Source organism: Salvelinus namaycush, chromosome 13, assembly GCF_016432855.1.
Source record: "Salvelinus namaycush isolate Seneca chromosome 13, SaNama_1.0, whole genome shotgun sequence".
NCBI classification, from domain to species: Eukaryota; Metazoa; Chordata; class Actinopteri; order Salmoniformes; family Salmonidae; genus Salvelinus; species Salvelinus namaycush.
Window position 1 is genome coordinate 34,878,050 of NC_052319.1, and position 19,732 is coordinate 34,897,781.

Below are 19,732 nucleotides of genomic sequence, written 5' to 3' on the forward strand. Positions count from 1 at the left end.
CCTATACTACCCACTTGTGCCCGACTACATTTCCTGTTTCCTATACTACCTAGGGCCAGGATAATACCAGTATCACGACACTCATTAGTATCGTGTCAAAGAAACAAAACACGAAGCAGATTTAACTTCTTTAGGAAAACAGTTCTAATGTTAGAAACAAACATCATTATGTTGTCACCCAGAGACACATTTATTTATTTTCCAAGCTATAGAACACAATATTTTACATACAGCAGGTTTTTAAAGGATCAAAGTGTTAGGTCTGCTTCGTGTTTTCATTTTTGCCATGGAAAAAATATTGGGATACTGGTATCGTCACAGCCATAATACTACCCACCATGCCCTAACTGACTACATTTCCCATATTTCCTATATTCCCCACCGTGCCCCTCTGGTGTCTGTACAGGTGTAGCACCAGGTCCCTGATCTCGTCTCGTTTCCTCCTCACCTGTTGCCGTGGGAACCAGCGTTCTAGGCACAGGGGGAGTTCAAAGTGCACCACAGGGTCCTAAAGGGAGAAAGGGTAGGAGAGAGAGAGAGAAAAGTTCTATGTAGGTGTACGTCAGTGTATGTGTTTGGTGAGTATGGTCTCATAAGAGAAACACATGAGCAACCTTGTCTGAAACCTGAAGACACAAGCTTAAGCTCCTTTGGGTAACGGGGTCTTGAGTTGATCAGACATGACAAGAGTTCAATACCAGGCTGGTTACAGGTGGGAGCGTGTGAATTCCTATGCATGCATGTTCTTATTCCATCCGTACGGTTACCTGCAAGAAGCTCTCGACGTACTGCAGCAGGTAGAGGCCGCAGTCGCTGCTGTTGTCCTGTAGGGGGACCTTACAGTGGGCGCCTCGCATCTGCTTTGAACTGAACTCGCGCACAGAGCCCCGACGCAGCTCCCACTCCGACTGCAGGTACCTGGCACACAGAGATAGCTGGTACATTAAGGGTACAACACACACACACACACACACACACACACAACATTCCATTCAATAGTAGACTCACTCCCGTAAGAGTTTGAAGACGCGCTCATGGAGGGAGAACTTGAGGGAGTCCATGAGGAGAATACAGGGTCTACGGAGAGAAGAGATGTGCATTTAAACATCTAGTTAAGACCTCTAGAACACACCTTCTTTGTGTGTGTTTGGTCATCCACTCACCGTTTACAGATGGTCTCTCTGTGACAGGTCTTCTCAGTGCAGTCCTAGCGAGAAGAAGGACAGAATGTAAGAAAGACGACAGAGTGAGAGAGAAGGAAAACAACAATGTGAGAAATAGAGAACAGATTCCTAAAGAGAGTGATATCTTACCAGAGGACCAGGAGGTGGCTGGAGTACTGATTCACTCTGTACCACACCATCTGAAACGAGAGAGAAAACAGCAGCAGGATCAGCAATTATCCTACTGCTAAATCCCAGGACTTCAGCACTAGTATTTCCTAACAGCAACCCTGTTCCTATTGTAGTTGTTGCTATTGTCATTGTGGATGTTATTGCAGCACAGTGATATAAAGAATGGAATGCATCATAAAAACCCTGTAGATGAAAGCCTCTTGAGTTCCAGCCTCATTCTGTGTTTCTGTCTGACTGGAGTTCTGAGCAGCTCTCCCCTCACGGTTCTGACTCCATCCTACCCACAGACTACAGACCTACTTTTCCACCCTGCGTATTTATCTAAAACATATATTAGAGTTATACTCCTAAACCTACGCACATACTCACTAATGTTTGACTATTATGTCAGTTTGACATAAAGACATGTAACATCCTGAGAGACAGGATGAGAGGACTTAAGACACACATACCTGTAACTGTCAGTTTGTCCTGGTTGTCAGCGCTAGTTGATTCAGGGGTGACTTCACTGATGCCATTTAGCTTTTTGGACCCAGAGGCCTCCTCTTCAGCCTGGTCCTCGTCTGGCTTCTCTCCCCCTGTTCCCCTCAGCGAGGCTGGGCTGCTCCCCTCCTCACACTGGGGCTCCTCCAGGCCAGGGAAGCAGATCACCACCAGGTACCAGTGGGCTCTGTCATATAAGGAAGAAAGCACTATGAGTTTACAGTTTATTTATTTACAGTTTATTTATTGTGTGTGTGTGTGTGTGTGTGTGTGTGTGTCACTCACTCCTGATTGACAGGCACAAACAGGAAGTCTTTCTTGAAGATGTCCACATGTCGTGTCCACGTCTTCACCCGCTGATGCCGCCTCCGCTGCGCTCTGGGGACAGACAACACACACACACACGTCAAGAGACACACACATACAAAAACACACAAAACACAAAGATACAAATCCATAATTGATCAACTAAAATAGACACACACACACACACTTACGAGACGCTGGTACTGTCCTCACTGGCATTGTCTCTGCGAGTGAGCTGCTTGTAGAAGAAGCTGCTGAAGACATGAGAGCGATCAGCCACATCCTGCGGAACCCTCTCCAGAAGCAGATACCTGTTGGGACAGAGACATACACAGGTTGAAACTGCCCTCCATGTTGTTGAAACTGTCCTCCATGCACCAAACTGACGATGTCACTCACTTGAGGTAGAAGTCGATGATGACATCATTCAGAAACTGCCCGTTGTCAAGGCACTCCAGATCTTCTGTTGTCACGGCGATCCCTCCTTTGGAAGGCGGTGGAGGAAACTGGATCAACCTGAGAAGTATCAGAAAGAACATAACTAAGAGTGAAACCACATATCTACACTAACTATTGTCTATATCAGGGGTTCCCAAACGTTTTCACTCCGGCTCCTCTCCAGGACTGGGGAACATCCTCCCCCGCATCTATTTCTATGGACTGTTCATGACACAAACTGTTCACACCCCTCTTTTTGGTGGAGAGTTTTGCAGGTTTAAAGCTCATTTCCTGTAATTCTACACATTTTGTCATGTCTAATGTGTATCCATGTGATAAAAAACATTAGCTGATGTGCTAGTTGATTTAGACAAGTTACAAATAGCTCTCTAAGCTATGCAATGACTAACATGACAAGAGGAACTGATGATGCACTACCCAATTTCGAAATTGCACCTTGTGCATTCTACATTACAACTTTCAAGAGTTAGTTTAAAGCCGGACTAAGTTCCTTATTATTATTTTATGCGCCTGCCCTGCCAACCACACAGTTTGGGAACCACTACTCTACAGCAAGGGTCTCCATCTCTGGTCCTGTAGACCAATATGGTGTGCAGGCTTTCGTTCAAGCCCTGCACTTACACACCTGTTTCAAAGAATCAACAAATCATGGGAGTTATGTAGCTTGCCTGCGTGTGGGGCCCTGGTGCTTGTATCGGGTCCAGTTGGAGCCTGGCTTCGGGCCCAGGAACACAGAGTAGGCGCCTCTGGTTCTGCTGTGACACACTGTGTACACGGGTCTGGGCTGGACTGGACTCTCCTGGAGGGGGGACAAACAACAGAGGAAGTGTAATAGGTTACATGTTAATTTGATCATTCATGTAGAGCTTAGGGTTTGTTATGGTTGAGCTTGATGACATCAGTCTCCACACCCAAACAAAGTACTACCAACCTCAGCGAGGGGTAAGCTCTCTGCCTCCCTCTGCTCCTCCTCCTCTGTCTGTTGCTCTGCCTGTACCTCTGTCTCTGGTGGTGTCTGTGACTCTCCCTCCACAGTGTCCAGATTTGGCCCAGGTGTGTCTCTGTCCTGGTCGGGTTCTGTGACAGGCTCGGCATTGTTCTGTCCCAGTAGGGAGAGCAGCTGGTGGTCTAGTCCGGTTCTACCGATCAGCGCCAGACTGTCATCCAATGACAGGAGGGGACTGTGGAGGTCCACCGCCCCGTTGATGGGAGCGTTCCCCCAGAGACATGCAGCGTCCATGTGCGGGGCGTTGTTGAGACAGATGATGTCGAGGACGGAGCGAAGTAGAGCCCCCTCCACCCCCTCCAGAGGGGAATGCAGAGTCAGCAGGAGGAAGGGACTGGCCTGGCCTATGAGCGCGCACACACACACACACACACACACACACACACACACACACACACACACACACATTTGAATAGCACATGGGCATACACCTGCTTGAGCAAACACCCACTTACCCACATACTAGTGTTGTCACAAGACCAGAATTTTGATTTTGATACCAGGTTTAGTATCACGATACCAAAACAATAACACTGCAAAAAAAAAGCTGCCGTATTAGAATGACGATCTGTAGACTTCAATATCACACTTGAAATGTTTGACGTCCATTTTTCAATGACAGCCATGTATGCATTAATGAATCAACTATACAATCAATCTTAGCACATAACATAAATGGTCCTCATTGAATGGACTTATTTTACTCTACTGATCAACAACATTTGCATAGACGAAGCAATGTCTTCTTTTATAAAAGAGTGCGTCTTTTTAAGACCTAATGACGTCACTCACACACACACAGTGAGAAAGACAGGAGAGATGTGAATGAACAACGTTTCTGACATTGAATAAGGTTTTTGGTAACAATCAGCTTTGAAATCAGCATATTTTGCGTTATGGTTCTAGGGTAGTGAAGTGACGTTAGCTTCAGCTGTTAGTCCAGCAAGGAAAGCTAGCCTACAAAGCTGGAAGCTAGCAGTATCTTCCTGCATTGTAAAGTGTTCTAGCCTGTAATGGACATTGTTTGGTGAACAGTTTCAACATTTCTACATGCTCTGTTGCATTACTCAAGTGTGTTAACTTCTGTGCAGCCTGAGAGGGGAGCTAACATGATACAGTCCAGACTCCCAGTGGTTCCTCAGGACAGACTAGAGTCACTATGAGAGGGGAGATAACATGATACAGTCCAGACTCCCAGTGGTTCCTCAGGACAGACTAGAGTCACTATGAGAGGGGAGATAACATGATACAGTCCAGACTCCCAGTGGTTCCTCAGGACAGACTAGAGTCAGTATGAGAGGGGAGATAACATGATATAGTCCAGACTCCCAGTGGTTCCTCAGGACAGACTAGAGTCACTATGAGAGGTGAGATAACATGATACAGTCCAGACTCCCAGTGGTTCCTCAGGACAGACTAGAGTCAGTATGAGAGGGGAGATAACATGATACAGTCCAGACTCCCAGTGGTTCCTCAGGACAGACTAGAGTCAGTATGAGAGAGGAGATAACATGATACAGTCCAGACTCCCAGTGGTTCCTCAGGACAGACTAGAGTCAGTATGAGAGGGGAGATAACATGATACAGTCCAGACTCCCAGTGGTTCCTCAGGACAGACTAGAGTCAGTATGAGAGGGGAGATAACATGATACAGTCCAGACTCCCAGTGGTTCCTCAGGACAGACTAGAGTCAGTATGAGAGAGGAGATAACATGATATAGTCCAGACTCCCAGTGGTTCCTCAGGACAGACTAGAGTCAGTATGAGAGGGGAGATAACATGATACAGTCCAGACTCCCAGTGGTTCCTCAGGACAGACTAGAGTCAGTATGAGAGAGGAGATAACATGATACAGTCCAGACTCCCAGTGGTTCCTCAGGACAGACTAGAGTCAGTATGAGAGGGGAGATAACATGATACAGTCCAGACTCCCAGTGGTTCCTCAGGACAGACTAGAGTCACTATGAGAGGTGAGATAACATGATACAGTCCAGACTCCCAGTGGTTCCTCAGGACAGACTAGAGTCAGTATGAGAGGGGAGATAACATGATAAAGTCCAGACTCCCAGTGGTTCCTCAGGACAGACTAGAGTCACTATGAGAGGGGAGATAACATGATACAGTCCAGACTCCCAGTGGTTCCTCAGGACAGACTAGTCAGTATGAGAGGGGAGATAACATGATACAGTCCAGACTCCCAGTGGTTCCTCAGGACAGACTAGAGTCAGTATGAGAGGGGAGATAACATGATACAGTCCAGACTCCCAGTGGTTCCTCAGGACAGACTAGAGTCAGTATGAGAGAGGAGATAACATGATACAGTCCAGACTCCCAGTGGTTCCTCAGGACAGACTAGAGTCAGTATGAGAGGGGAACATGCACTGTGCACTATCAGGGGACATGGGCTACGCTGACACGCTTGATCCTTTCTCAATCAGTAGATGACGTGAGACACATTGTGACGATTCTAGTACTGAACCATTTTTTTCATGTTCTACTATCGAAAAAGTTTTGGTATACCGTGCAACACTAACACACAATTTGGTTCCAAAAGACAGGCTCTCACCAGTGGGTGGTTCTAAGGCCTGTTTGATTGACAGCTCCCTCAGGTCTTCTTGGACAGCGACTGCCTGGGCGTCTGACACGTAGAGGAGGAGGAGGGCGGGGGGAGGCTGCCCAATCTCTCCCTTGACCTCACACCCCAGCCCTCTCTCCTGTAGCTCCTCCCTGTCCCAGACGCTGTACTTCCACAGCTGACAGCGCTCCACAGTCACCATCACCTCTACCTGGCCTGAGGGGGCAGGAGACAGAGGGAAGAGAGGGGTCAACAATCCCCCCACACCACCGCCTGCCCTGGGTCACAGACAGGGCACAGATGGGCTAGCGACCGCACACGGTCATGTTCAGGTTGGACCAAGTAATAATTGAAAACGATTAACGATTCAAGTTTAAATAGAGGACCAGGACTGTATGGTCAATGGTGTGGTGAGAACACAAGCAAAGTCCAGGGGTGCTGGTTACCTTTAATTGGTATGATGATTCTGTGGTTTGTGATCTGAAAAGGACGAAAGAAAGGGCCCCATGTCACATAACCACTGTATTGCATGCCTATTCTAGAATATACTGCACCCATTCTCCAGTTGGAGCAGTGTGCAGAACCTTACCATGAGGTTTCCGCTGGCCTCCCCTCGGACCCCCCCACAGTGCAGGGCAGAGAAGGGTAGGGCCATACCCTCAGAGTCCTCAGTGCTGGGGAAATTGGCCACCCCAAACCCTGTCACCACCACAGGCATCACCTGGAACACACACACACAGATGAGTAACACACACATTGATGAGCAACACACACACATATTGATGAATGACACACACAAACACACGTGTGCATGCATGCAAGCACACAACAAACATGCTTTCTGATAACGAGGACACAAGAGAATCCGGATAAGCAATGAGGCATAGAAGGGGTTCGTGTGAGAGACTTAGTTAATCAACGGATAGGTTTAAATGATGTGTGTTCACTTGTATGTAATGCAGCAGAAGGCATTTGGCTTGTCCTCCTATGTTTTGGCTGACTGCAGTACGTGGGAGCTACAGTATCCCCACTCTGGCCTATAAAGCCTGACAGGCAGCAGATGGTGGTTCTGCCCCCTAGGGCCAGTCTAATCATGAAACACCCTCCCTTTTCCCACCTCCTGCCTCTACCCGGATCCCTCTATGAGCAGCCCTTTGTGACATCACCCGTATCTATTTGCTTTCTTTTATGACATATTTTAACCTAGTCAGCACTTTGTGACATCCCATCCCTCTGTGCTTTTCTTTATGATATCATCCAGGCCAGGTTAAGCCCTTTGTGATGTCACAGAATCTTCCCAGTTCCCAACCCTTTGTGACATCATCCATTGTGAGCTCCCCCTGTTCTGCCCTTTGTGATGTCATCCATACATGCAGTAAAGAGGTCAATGGAACGCAGACCGTGGGGGAAAGAACGTCATTGGTGCACAAAGTGGATATTCGTCAAATATGTCATGATTTCTGTGTTCTAAAAGGTGATTACTAAAATCTGATTTGGATATATTTGGCTATGTTCGCTGCATAATATTAAGAAAAATGTTTTTTTCGGGATTAGAAAAAATCTATATCCTAACTCATGTTCATATAAGCTGGTAGCATAGCTAGCCATATAGAAATTGGTGGTGGTACTTTAAGATGTTTTTAAGTGTAATGCAGTTGATTGGTGATGGTAACAGAACATGTATTGGGGTTAACCTCCATACAAGCATTATACACAGATTTTTACAGATTTTTTTTGGTGATGGTAACAGAACATGTATTGGGGTTAACCTCCATACAAGCATTATACACAGATTTTTACCCCAAAATAGTGTGAAATGCACATATAAGCAATAGCCTAAATGTAGCCTAGGTTCATTTTGATGGTGGCAATGAGGACATTCTTAATCTTTCCCCCCCGGAGGGACACCTGAGTGGCATTGCCATGGAATTTCCATTGTTTTGGTAGATTCGATTGATCTCTTTGCTGCATCTACTGTGAGACCCCTATTCTGTCCTTTGTGTTGTCATCCATTGCGAGATCCCCCTATTCTGTCCTTTATGATGTCATATGTAAGAAGTTGTTTTTGCAAACCTGAAAGTCTGTCTCTTCCATCACGTTGTCTTCTTGAGCATGGTTTCTCTGGGACTCACACTCACTAGTCTGTGGCCAAAGGACTGAACTGTGGGACGGGGTGACTACCTCCTCATCACTGGAGAGAACGACTAGAACACACACATTAAGCAAGTTGCAGTGAAATACTGTATATATCAGCCTAATTATAATCTCTCTCACACGATGACCGTAGTGTAATGCACTGTGAAGTAAAGACGGGGACAGCAGTAATCCTGCTATGTTGGGGGGGGGGGCAGTAACCATAGCAATGCCAGTGTTGTAAGGCACAGCTTGTGCTACTTCAGACACATACAGACATGTACTGTACACAAACAAATTAAAACGTTAAATAGGCAATACTGGCAGATACAGATACACGCACAGAAACTACACTCAACACACACTGGGCATACTGACACAGACAGTCACAAGCATGGACCCAGCGGTCAGTGTTACAGACAGACAGTATGTGTGCTTGTGTGTGAGGGGGCTGACATGCTGACCACACCGCTCGCGTCGCGTGCTCGAGCTTTGCAAAATAAATGTACACATACATGTTATTCAATCACTGCAACCACACTGCTCGCAAGCGTCTGCGTAGCCTGGCGCTAAAATAGAACGTGGTTCTATTTGTGACGCTATGCCCAGCAAATTACGGACTCCTCTTTTAATCTGCGTATTCCTCCAAAGCTCAGTTGTCCTGAGTCTGCACAACTCTGCCAGGACCTAGGATCAAGAGAGACACTCAAGTGTTTTAGTACTATATTTCTTGACACAATGAGGAAAATAATAATGGCCTCTAAACCTTCAAGACATACTGGACCCTATTCCAACTAAACTACTGAAAGAGCTGCTTCCTGTGCTTGTCCCTCCTATGTTGAACATAATAAATGGCTCTCTATCCACCGGATGTGTACCAAACTCACTAAAAGTGGCAGTAATAAAGCCTCTCTTGAAAAAGCCAAACCTTGACCCAGAAAATATAAAAAACTATCAGCCTATATCGAATCTTCCATTCCTCTCAACAATTTTAGAAAAAGCTGTTGCGCAGCAACTCACTGCCTTCCTGAAGACAAACAATGTATACGAAATGCTTCAGTCTGGTTTTAGACCCTATCATAGCACTGAGACTGCACTTGTGAAGGTGGTAAATTACCTTTTAATGGTGTCAGACCGAGGCTCTGCATCTGTCCTCGTGCTCCTAGACCTTAGTGCTGCTTTTAAAACCATCGATCACCACATTCCTTTGGAGAGATTGGAAACCCAAATTGGTCTACACGGACAAGTTCTGGCCTGGTTTAGATCTTATCTGTCGGAAAGATATCAATTTGTTTCTGTGAATGGTTTGTCCTCTGACACATCAACTGTAAATTTCGGTGATCTTCAAGGTTCCGTTTTAGGACCACTATTGTTTTCACTATATATTTACCTCTTGGGGATGTCATTCGAAAACATAATGTTAACTTTCACTGCTATGCGGATGACACACAGCTGTACATTTCAATGAAACATGGTGAAGCGCCAAAATTGCCCTCCCTAGAAGCCTGTGTTTCAGACATAAGGAAGTGAATGGCTGCAAACGTTCTACTTTTAAACTCGGACAAAACAGAGATGCTTGTTCTAGGTCCCAAGAAACAAAGAGATCTTCTGTTGAATCTGACAATTAATCTTGATGGTTGTACGGTCGTCTCAAATAAAACTGTGAAGGACCTCGGCGTTACTCTGGACCCTGATCTCTCTTTTGACGAACATATCAAGACTGTTTCAAGGACAGCTTTTTTCCATCTACTTAACATTGCAAAAATCTGAAACTTTCTGTCCAAAAATGATGCAGAAAAATTAATCCATGCTTTTGTTACTTCTAGGTTAGACTACTGCAATGCTCTACTTTCCGGCTACCCGGATAAAGCACTAAATAAACTTCAGTTAGTGCTAAATACGGCTGCTAGAATCCTGACTAGAACCAAGAAAGTTGATCATATTACTCCAGTGCAGCCTCCCTACACTGGCTTCCTGTTAAGGCAAGGGCTGATTTCAAGGTTTTACTGCTAACCTACAAAGCATTACATGGGCTTGCTCCTACCTATCTTTCCGATTTGGTCCTGCCGTACATACCTACACGTACGCTACGGTCACAAGACGCAGGCCTCCTAATTGTCCCTAGAATTTCTAAGCAAACAGCTGGAGGCAGGGCTTTCTCCTATAGAGCTCTATTTTTATGGAATGGTCTGCCTACCCATGTGAGAGACGCAGACTCTGTCTCAACCTTTAAGTCTTTACTGAAGACTAATTTCTTCAGTGGGTCATATGATTGAGTGTAGTCTGGCCAAGGAGTGTGAAGGTGAACGGAAAGGCTCTGGAACAACGAACCGCCCTTGCTGTCTCTGCCTGGCCGGTTCCCCTCTCTCCACTGGGATTCTCTGCCTCTAACCCTATTACAGGGGCTGACTGGCTTACTGGTGCTCTTCCATGCCGTCCCTAGGAGGGGTGCGTCACTTGAGTGGGTTGAGTCACTGACGTGATCTTCCTGTCTGGGTTGGCGCGCCCCTTGGGTTGTGCCGTGGCGGAGATCTTTGTGGGCTATACTCGGCCTTGTCTCAGGATGGTAAGTTGGTGGTTGAAGATTTCCCTCTAGTGGTGTGGGGGCTGTGCTTTGGCAAAGTGGGTGGGGTTATATCCTGCCTGTTTGGGGGTGTCATCGGATGGGGCCACAGTGTCTCCTGACCCCTCCTGTCTCAGCCTCCAGTATTTATGCTGCAGTAGTTTATGTGTCGGGGGGCTAGGGTCAGTCTGTTATATCTGGAGCACTTCTCCTGTCTTATCCGGTGTCCTGTGTGAATTTAAGTATGCTCTCTCTAATTCTCTCTTTCTCTCTCTCGGGAGGACCTGAGCCCTAGGACCATGCCTCAGGACTACCTGGCATGATGACTCCTTGCTGTCCCCTGTCCACCTGGCTGTGCTGCTGCTCCAGTTTCAACTGTTCTGCCTGCGGCTATGGTACCATGACCTGTTCACCGGACGTGCTACCTGTCCCAGACCTGCTGTTTTCAACTCTCTAGAGACAGCAGGAACGGTAGAGATACTCTTAATGATCGGCTATGAAAAGCCAACTGACATTTACTCCTGAGGTGCTGACTTGTTGCACCCTCGACAACTACTGTGATTATTATTATTTGACCATGCTGGTCAGTTATGAACATTTGAACATCTTGGCCATGTTCTGTTATAATCTCCACCCGGCACAGCCAGAAGAGGACTGTCCACCCCTCATAGCCTGGTTCCTCTCTAGGTTTCTTCCTAGGTTTTGGCCTTTCTACAGAGTTTTTCCTAGCTACCGTGCTTCTACACCTGCATTGCTTGCTGTTTGGGGTTTTAGGCTAGGTTTCTGTACAGCATTTTGAGATATCAGCTGATGTAAGAAGGGCTATATAAATAAATTTGATTTGACGCGCTACAAGTCCCGCCTTTCCCATCTCCTCATTGGTTTTTAGGAGCATATACCCACGTGGGTGATTGAAAGATAAACTGAGGTCCACACTCCAGTTCAGTTGGTGGTGGTAACGCACCTTAAAGTTGGTTGCCGACAACCATATAAAGTCCAAACAAGAAGAAGCCTGAAGGAGGAGAGATTACTAGAAACAAACTCGGTTTACCGTTTTATATGTGGATTAATTGTCGGAGTAGAGGACCTTGTGCATTTCAGGTAAAAGAACAACCTAATGTTTATATTCCACGACAAATTAGCTAGCAACAGCAAGCTAGCTGGATAAATTGCCATAAATGTTTAATACTTTTCGACCAGTCCCCAAATGAATATAGTTGGTTCATGACCAGACAACTCGGATGTTGATGTTGTCCACCCACACCAGACACCATCAGGAAACGCAGGTTTAAATATCTGAACCAACTAGATTCATATGGGGACAGGTCGAAAAGCATTAAACATTTATGGCAATTTAGCTAACCTTCTTCTTTGGACTATATGGAGGTCGGCAACCAACTTTAAGGTGCTTAATATTTTAGCGACAGGCTACGCAGACGCTCGCGAGCAGTGTGGGTGCAATGATTGAATAACGTGTATGTGTACATTTATTTTCCAACGTGAGCAGCATGGTCAGCATGTTAGGGTCGGTGCTTGTAGGCAGAGAAATAGACTATATTATGATGACGCCATTCCAGGAGGAGGGAAGGGTGGGGGATCTGTGTGTTGGTTTATTTGTGTGTGTTTGTTTCAATGAGAGAGTCAGGAGAAACACACACACACACACACACACACACACACACACACACACACACACACACACACACACACACACACCAGGAGCGCAGATATGCAGTGTACAATATGATAGCCTATACGTAGCTCTATACTCACTGGGTTCAACAGGCCTGAGTTTGGGCGTCCTATCCTGGCTGGAGGACAGGCACATCCTCAGGGTTCCTCTCCTCTCCTTAACCCCTCCACAGCTGGGGTTAGAGGGGCTGGCAACTTCCCTGTCTTCCCCCACATTGACTACCATCAGGGTCCTGTCAAAGTTTGAGGGGTCCACCTCTACTTCTATGGATGCTACATTAGTGTCTATGCCCCCCGTCCCCTCCAGACAAAGCTGTCCTCCCTTGCCTCTGGCCTCCCTGGAGAGGCGCAGCACGCTCCCTCTGGAGCTCCTGGAGGCGTCTGTGGTCAAGCCTTCTGCCACTTCATTCATCCCTCCATCCTTCACCCGTCCATTATTGTAGAGCCCAGACTCCCTCCTCCGACTCTCCCTCTAGAAACAAGGAGAGATAAGGTGTTACTTTAGCCCCAGGGCAGGTTGTCTCATGGTTTGGTTAGCAGCTTGCAGGTTCTTGGCTTCAGCCTTAAAGTCAGTCAACTTTAATGTCAGTATTTAAGTAACTTCTACCCGAAGACTCTACCTCAACATGTGTGGATTCGCTTGAACCTGAATCTACCTTCCTAGTCCTGGTGGATTGTGGATAAGGCTTTTCCTGGTGCATGTCCCCCTCGGTAAAGGTCACCTCCTCCAGGGGTTCCCGTGAACTGTGCCTCCCTGACACACTACTGTCTGCAGAGGAGAGAGACGGTGAAACAATAAACGTGTTACTACTCTCCAGAAAGTAGTGCAGCAGCTATGGGAAAACAAATGACCGTAACATAGAATTAAATAAAACTTTGCCTGCGTGTGTTAGTAAGAGATGAAAAGCACATTCAGCAGGTCTTTGTTTTACAGCTCTATAAAAGTAAAAGAGTTTGTTAATTTACAGCAGGATTGAGGCCAGGAATACTGCAGATCCTTTCCAATAAGGAAAACCCTCAGAGAGGGGGAGATAGGGAACGCAGTAGCAGGGGAGTGTGTGTGTGTGTGATGGCGGACTCACTGCATCTCTGGTCTTTGATGTTTTCCTCTCCTATTAAAAGTTCCTTCACCTCCTCATCTTCCTCTGACCCCCCTCTGTGGTGTGACCTAAACAAGAGAGAAAGAAAAAGTCACAGAAAAACAATTATTCCACTGCATGCTTACCTTGTGCTGTGTTTTAACACTTAAATCGCTCACATGTTCCCTACACTTAACAGACTCCACAGTAATCATCTACAGAAATGAATCTGCATAGAGCGTCCACTCTCCAACAGCCAAGCTGAATTCAGCAACATTTAACCAAGCATTACCTCCTTTCCTTGCGGGTCGGGGTCGAGGTGGGAGTGGGGTGGTCATGGGGTCTCTTTCTGTGTCCTGTAAAATCTCTACAATCCTCCCTCCCTTCTCTGCTGCTCTGAGACACCCTCCTTTGCCCGCTCCCCATCCGTGACTCTCTCTTCCTCTCTTCAATTCCTGTCATCTTGCTACGCATCTTCCTGTCCAGGTAGGCCTGCCCCGGTTCCGTCTTCAGGACGTCCCTGAGGACCAACTGGAGCTGCGTGCTGAAGGAAGGAACAGAACCAGTCAGAACCTTTAGATCCCTACGACCCATATGTGTCATCGTGACCCCATCTGACAAGCATTTGTTAAATGACTTAAATGTAATATCTTGATGGCCATTCTGGGTCATCTCTTTTAAAGTTAACCAATAGGGAAACGACACGTGAGACTATAGGGGGGAGGGGCAGACAGATGGAATGGGGTTGATAGGACCAGGCAGTGTGTATGTGTGATAAAGATAAGCACTGCTGCAGCAGCTATAGCTCAACAGTATCAGTAGTGGGGGTACACTGGGCATGTCAGCTACACTGCATTCACAAAGTATTCAGACGCCTTGACTTTTTCCACATTTTGTTACGTTACAGCCTTATTCTAAAATGGATTAAATAAAACATGTAGCATCAATCTACACACAATACCCCATAACGACATAGTGAAAACAGGTTTTTAGAAATGATTGCAAATGTTTTTTTTAATTATAATAATTAAGACCTTATTTACTTAGTCAAAAGTTGACACACCTACTCATTCCAGGGTTTCTGTATTTTTTACTATTTTCTACATTGTAGAATAATAGTGAAAACATCAACACTATGATATAACACATATGGAATCATGTAGTAACCCAAAAAGTGTTCCACAAATCTAAATATGTTATATTTGAGATTCTTCAAAGTAGCCACCCTTTGCCTTGATGACAGCTTTGCACACTCTTGGCATTCTCTCAACCAGCTTCATGAGGTAGTCACCTGTGTTAGGTTCTAATTGTCAGAGTAAATAACTCACGGACACTAGAGAAGCTTAACCAAGTTTAATTCTTCCCAAAGGTTCGATACAGCTGGATTCAGACAAAAGACATTTCACACAAGCACTGATATTTAACTCTTTCTCCTAGGCTGAGTCTCCTCAGGCTGAGTCTCCTCAGGTGAATCATGGTGGTGGCAGTATCATGCTGTGGGGATGTTTTTCAGCGGCAGGGACAGGAAGACTAGTGACGATCGAGGGAAAGATGAACAGAGCAAAGAACAAAGAGATCCTTGATGAAAACCTGCCCCAGAGCGCTCAGGACCCAAGACTGGGGGCAAAGGGTCACCTTCCAACAGGACAACGACCCTAAGCACACAGCCAAGACAACACATTAGTGGTTTTGGGACAAGTATCTAAATGTCCTTGAGTGGCCCAGGCAGAACCCGGACTTGAACCTGATCAAACATCTCTGGAGTGACCTGAAAAAAGCTGTGCAGCGACACTCCCCATCCAACCTGACAGAGCTTGAGAGGATCTGCAGAGAAGAATGGGAGAAACTCCTCAAATACAGGTGTACCAAGCTTGTAGCGTCATACCCAAGAAGACTCGAGGCTGTAATCGCTGCCAAAGGTGCTTCAACAATGTACTGAGTAAAGGGTCTGAATACTTATGCAAATGTGATATTTGCATTTTTTATTTTTAATAAATTTGCACAAGTTTCTAAAAACCTGTTTTTGCTTTGTCATTATGGGGTATTGTGTATACATGGGTGAGGGGAGGGGGACTATTTACTCAATTTTATAATAAGGCTGTAACATAACAAAATGTGGAAAAAGTCAAGGGGTCTGAACACTTTCCGAAGGCACTGTACCTCTGAGAAAAGTGCTTAGGGAAAGAGCGCCATCTGGTGAATGTTCAGAAAACTGCACTCAATGACACAGTGGATTAATTCTTCCTTACCGTGCAAATGGACTGAATACATTCACAGATAAAGACAAAGGCTGTCTCAAAAGGTATACTATGCAGAAATTGCGCCGCCATTTCCTGGTTGCTAAAATTCTAATTTCAGTTTGTGACAAAACAAGCAAGTATGGTGTAGAAAATCATTGTACCATCTAAACCGATGTGAAATATATTTTCCGTAACCAAAAATATTGTATTTTCAGCTGTTTGAAGCTGGTGTACAAAACCGAAAGTAAGACGCAAAAACTAAACTTCAGAACAGGAAGCATAGAAATGGCGCACAAAGAACAAATCTACTGCTTCTTAGAGTTTATTTCAATGAGAATGACAGATCTATAACATATTTCTATGTGAATTTGGTCAGGTCGCCCAAAAAGTGACATATTGCAGCTTTAATAAGTGACCGTGTTATGGAGCAAGATCATCTATGAACCGTCAACAAGTCTAACCTAACCAGACTAATTAGGTTTGCTTCCTAACATAACTCCATCTGTGGCTCCATAAATACTGCTCCTCACCAGTCCATTGCCCCTTGGGCTAAAGCCGCTTGGCCGTGATCCAAAGAGATGGATCCATTCTGCTGACAAGACCTTTGGAGTTTGATTCTGTTTCCAGCAATCTGGGTCCAGTGAATCTGTTGGAGAAATGGAGGTAGAGGTACTGACCCACTACCCAGATCACAATAACAAAACCTCAGGGAACAAGGTTAAAGGCGCAATCTGTTATTTAATTACTTTTCTATCATTTTAATATTTGGGTGTATTGTACACTTCGTAGGGAGGCCACAGGGGTTAAAAAAAAGTTGCTGGTTGCACGTTCAAGAGGAGAAAGAGAAAGGTGACCTGTAGAGAATAACATTTACCTGTGACTCTTCATTCCCACATCTCAACTCTGAAGAAAGAAGGATCTTGGGAATTTTTAGTGGACTTCCCATCTTAAAAGCAGAATGGGGTACTGTTAAAATGCTCACTGTTGTTGATTATAGTAATTGCATAGTGGCTGAGAAAAAGACTAGGAATCCCAATGGACTAATATAGCCAGGCAGGCCAGACATACTTGAGAGTTATCCACCTTGTCAACGGCCAGTGAAATGGTTAGTGCTCTCTTATGGTCCATCATGACCAGGCTCTGGTGCTTTAGGGCTTGACCTCAGGCCACTCCTTCTCCAGGGCCTCCTGTGACCAATCCAGACAGCGATGGTGACGCAGCAAACAAGCTCTGCAGCAGACACACATGGTATGTACATACATTCACTTTCATACCTGTCAGTTTACAAGCGCACAATCACACATACACTACATGACCAAAAGTATGTGGACACCTGCTAGCTGAACATCTCATTCCAAAATCATTAGCATTAATATGGAGTTGATCCCCCCCTTTGCTGCTATAACAGCCTCCACTGTTCTGGGAAGACTTTCCAATAGACGTTGGAACAACGCTGTGGGGACTTGCTTCCATTCAGCCACAAGAGCATTAGTGAAGTCAGGCACTGATGTTGGGCGATTAGGCCTGGCTCGCAGTCGGCGTTCCAATTCATCCCAAAGGTGTTCGATGGGGTTGAGGTCAGGGCTCTGTGCAGGCCAGTCAAGTTTTTCCACACCATTCTCGCCAAACCAATTCTGTATGGACCTCGCTTTGTGCACGGGGACACTGTCATGCTGAAACAGGAAAGGGCCTTCCCCAAACTGTTGCCACAAAGTTGGAAGCACAGAATCGTCTAGACTGTCATTGTATGCTGTAGCGTTAATATTTCCCTTCAATGGAACCAAGGGGCCTAGCCCAAACCATAAAAAACAGCCACAGACCATTATTCCTCCTCCACAAAACTGGCATTATGCATTGGGGCAGGTGGCGTTCTCCTGGCATCCGCCAAACCCAGATTTGTCTGTCGGACTGCCAAATGGTGAAGCGTGTAGCGTTTCCACTGCTACGGAGTCCAATGGTTGCAAACTTTACACCACTTCAGCAGATGCTTGGCATTGCGCATGGTGATCTTAGGCTTGTGTGAGGCTGCTCGGCCATGGAAACCCATTTCATGAAGCTCCCGTCTAACAGTTATTGTGCTGACTTTGCTTCCAGAGGCAGTTTGGAACTCGGTAGGCAGTGTTGCAACCTAGGACAACTTACAGTTGACCGAGGCAGCTTTAGCAGGGCAGAAATTTGACAAACTGATTTGTTGGAAATCCACTAATTTGAAGGGGTGTCCACATACTTTTGTAGATATAGTGTACATTGGTGACTAGCATCACTAGGTACATGCAAGAACTATTATTTTATTCTGTACTTTGAACTTAATGCTTTTGCCAGGAAAAATAAAACCATTGTTTATAAGCTTGTAATAGCGACACATGAATAGCAGCATCTTGTCACGCGTGGTGCTGGTGCACATTTATTTTCTGAATTTGCATGCTATGCTACTAGCAATTTCTAGCTAGCCCTCAGGTCGCTAATCATTTGCATTTCACTGAAGATAAATACTGCTCATGCAATGGTTCTCTTCGTGTGTGCCCTTTGACATTCTACAATATCATCCAGCTATGCACAGACACGCTACCTAATAAAACCTGGCAAAAACCACTGAAATTTAGCCAGCAAGCGAGCTAATTTAGCTAGCTCACTAGCAGACATCAACTTTTGTTCCCGATTCTCATACTTACTCAATAATACAGCGAGTTAGTGCAACATACACAAACGTGACCAAAGAGCGAGGATAAGGGAAATGTAAACAGCTACCGCACACTCCAAATCATCTCGCTGATTAACTGGAACGCCTATAAATTCATAAATAGCTACACATTACGTTGTTCGCACAGGTTGTAGATGTTTTCACGCTTTTCCTGGACAGAAGAACATCCTGGTGTTTCCGGAAGTGCACGATCTAGCCGCTTTAGCGCCTATAGAGAGAAATAATAATGGCATATTTTTTGCAGGCACTTAAACCAAAGATTTTTTATAAGTAACCCAAGATAGACCACAGCCTGTCATTTCCAATGGGACAAAATTAATCAGAGTGGGCAGAGCCAAGCACGAGCTAGCGAGAGCCTATTGGTGCGTTCTAGCATATATTTGCATATTTCCGTTAGGAAACGCCTACTCTAAAGTACGGATGTGCAATAACTCAATTTGCCCTTGCAGTCCTTCCAAACAACACAATCTTTTAAAAAATTGGCAAAGGGTAAAGTCTACAAAACGTAGTCCACTCTGTTCGTAACATATTTTAGTTTTGGAAACAGAAAACTGTACTGAGATCAAATGATTAATCGATTACAAAATTAGCAGAATGTCGGCCAAAATCTATCTTGCCCCACTGCCGGCCACTGTGCGTCCTCTCACCACCATATTTGGTAGTAAGTGGAAACGCCAACCAAATATCTGTCTCATTGTTCTATCTGTGCTTAAACTCCGCCATAAGGCTGAAGAGATGTCTAGAGCCTCGTATGTGTTCTTTTGTCTTGACAGTCCCAAATCTATTCACTCCCAATTAGATAAGACACTGTTTAACTTTATATGGAAAAATAAACCTCACAATGTGAAAAAATATGTTCTTAAAAAAAGTGTGGGCAGTCCTAATGTGTTGGACTTCACTACTTTTAATCAAGTCTTAAAGATTTAATGGATAAAGTGTTACTTTAAGGACTCAAACAGCTTTTGGTTTACAGTACCAAATCTTAATTTCAATGAATTTGGTGGCTCAAGTTTCCTTTTGCAATGTCCAGCAGGTGAAATATTTCCTGTTAAACTGGCTGATCAGATGAGATTTGGATCTCCCTGTGCTAAAAAGTGGGGAGATTGCAGTGAGAGATGGAGAAGGCAGAGATGTCAGCCC

The 19,732-nt window shown here is 45.3% G+C and overlaps 1 protein-coding gene across 5 annotated transcripts; it reads right to left on the minus strand.

Moving 5' to 3' along the window:
- Positions 1 to 222: 222 nt before the first annotated feature.
- On the minus strand, positions 223 to 18,826 carry LOC120058472 (sentrin-specific protease 7-like). 5 transcript variants are annotated; one of them, XM_039007155.1, is made up of 23 exons: positions 18,564 to 18,826; positions 16,975 to 17,121; positions 16,766 to 16,837; positions 16,422 to 16,537; positions 13,944 to 14,195; positions 13,655 to 13,740; positions 13,193 to 13,341; positions 12,654 to 13,044; positions 8,258 to 8,388; positions 6,774 to 6,905; positions 6,631 to 6,664; positions 6,176 to 6,400; positions 3,535 to 3,953; positions 3,272 to 3,402; positions 2,544 to 2,660; positions 2,336 to 2,455; positions 2,124 to 2,216; positions 1,808 to 2,025; positions 1,314 to 1,363; positions 1,164 to 1,207; positions 1,009 to 1,077; positions 768 to 918; positions 223 to 508 (listed from the first exon to the last, which is right to left on the minus strand). In XM_039007155.1, exons 2-23 carry the CDS (start codon positions 17,020 to 17,022, stop codon positions 344 to 346), a joined length of 3,213 nt encoding a protein of 1,070 aa, XP_038863083.1. In that variant the 5' UTR covers positions 17,023 to 17,121; positions 18,564 to 18,826; the 3' UTR covers positions 223 to 343. The 5 variants fall into 5 exon arrangements, with proteins under 5 accessions (XP_038863083.1, XP_038863084.1, XP_038863082.1 ...); XM_039007156.1 differs by having other exon boundaries at positions 13,229 to 13,341; positions 16,960 to 17,121; XM_039007154.1 differs by having other exon boundaries at positions 16,960 to 17,121.
- Between the last annotated feature and the right edge of the window lie 906 nt (positions 18,827 to 19,732).

What these genes read in the sequence shown, in the direction of transcription:
- LOC120058472 (XM_039007154.1), bottom strand. Translation starts at nt 17,022, where the DNA reads ATGATGGACCATAAGAGAGCACTAACCATTTCACTGGCCGTTGACAAG. An exon ending in ACAAGGTGGATAACTCTCAA is followed by an intron (nt 16,838 to 16,959) that starts GTATGTCTGGCC and finishes TCTGCTTTTAAG; the next exon opens with ATGGGAAGTCCACTAAAAAT. An exon ending in ACTCAGGCCTGTTGAACCCA is followed by an intron (nt 8,389 to 12,653) that starts GTGAGTATAGAG and finishes TGTGTGTTCTAG; the next exon opens with TCGTTCTCTCCAGTGATGAG.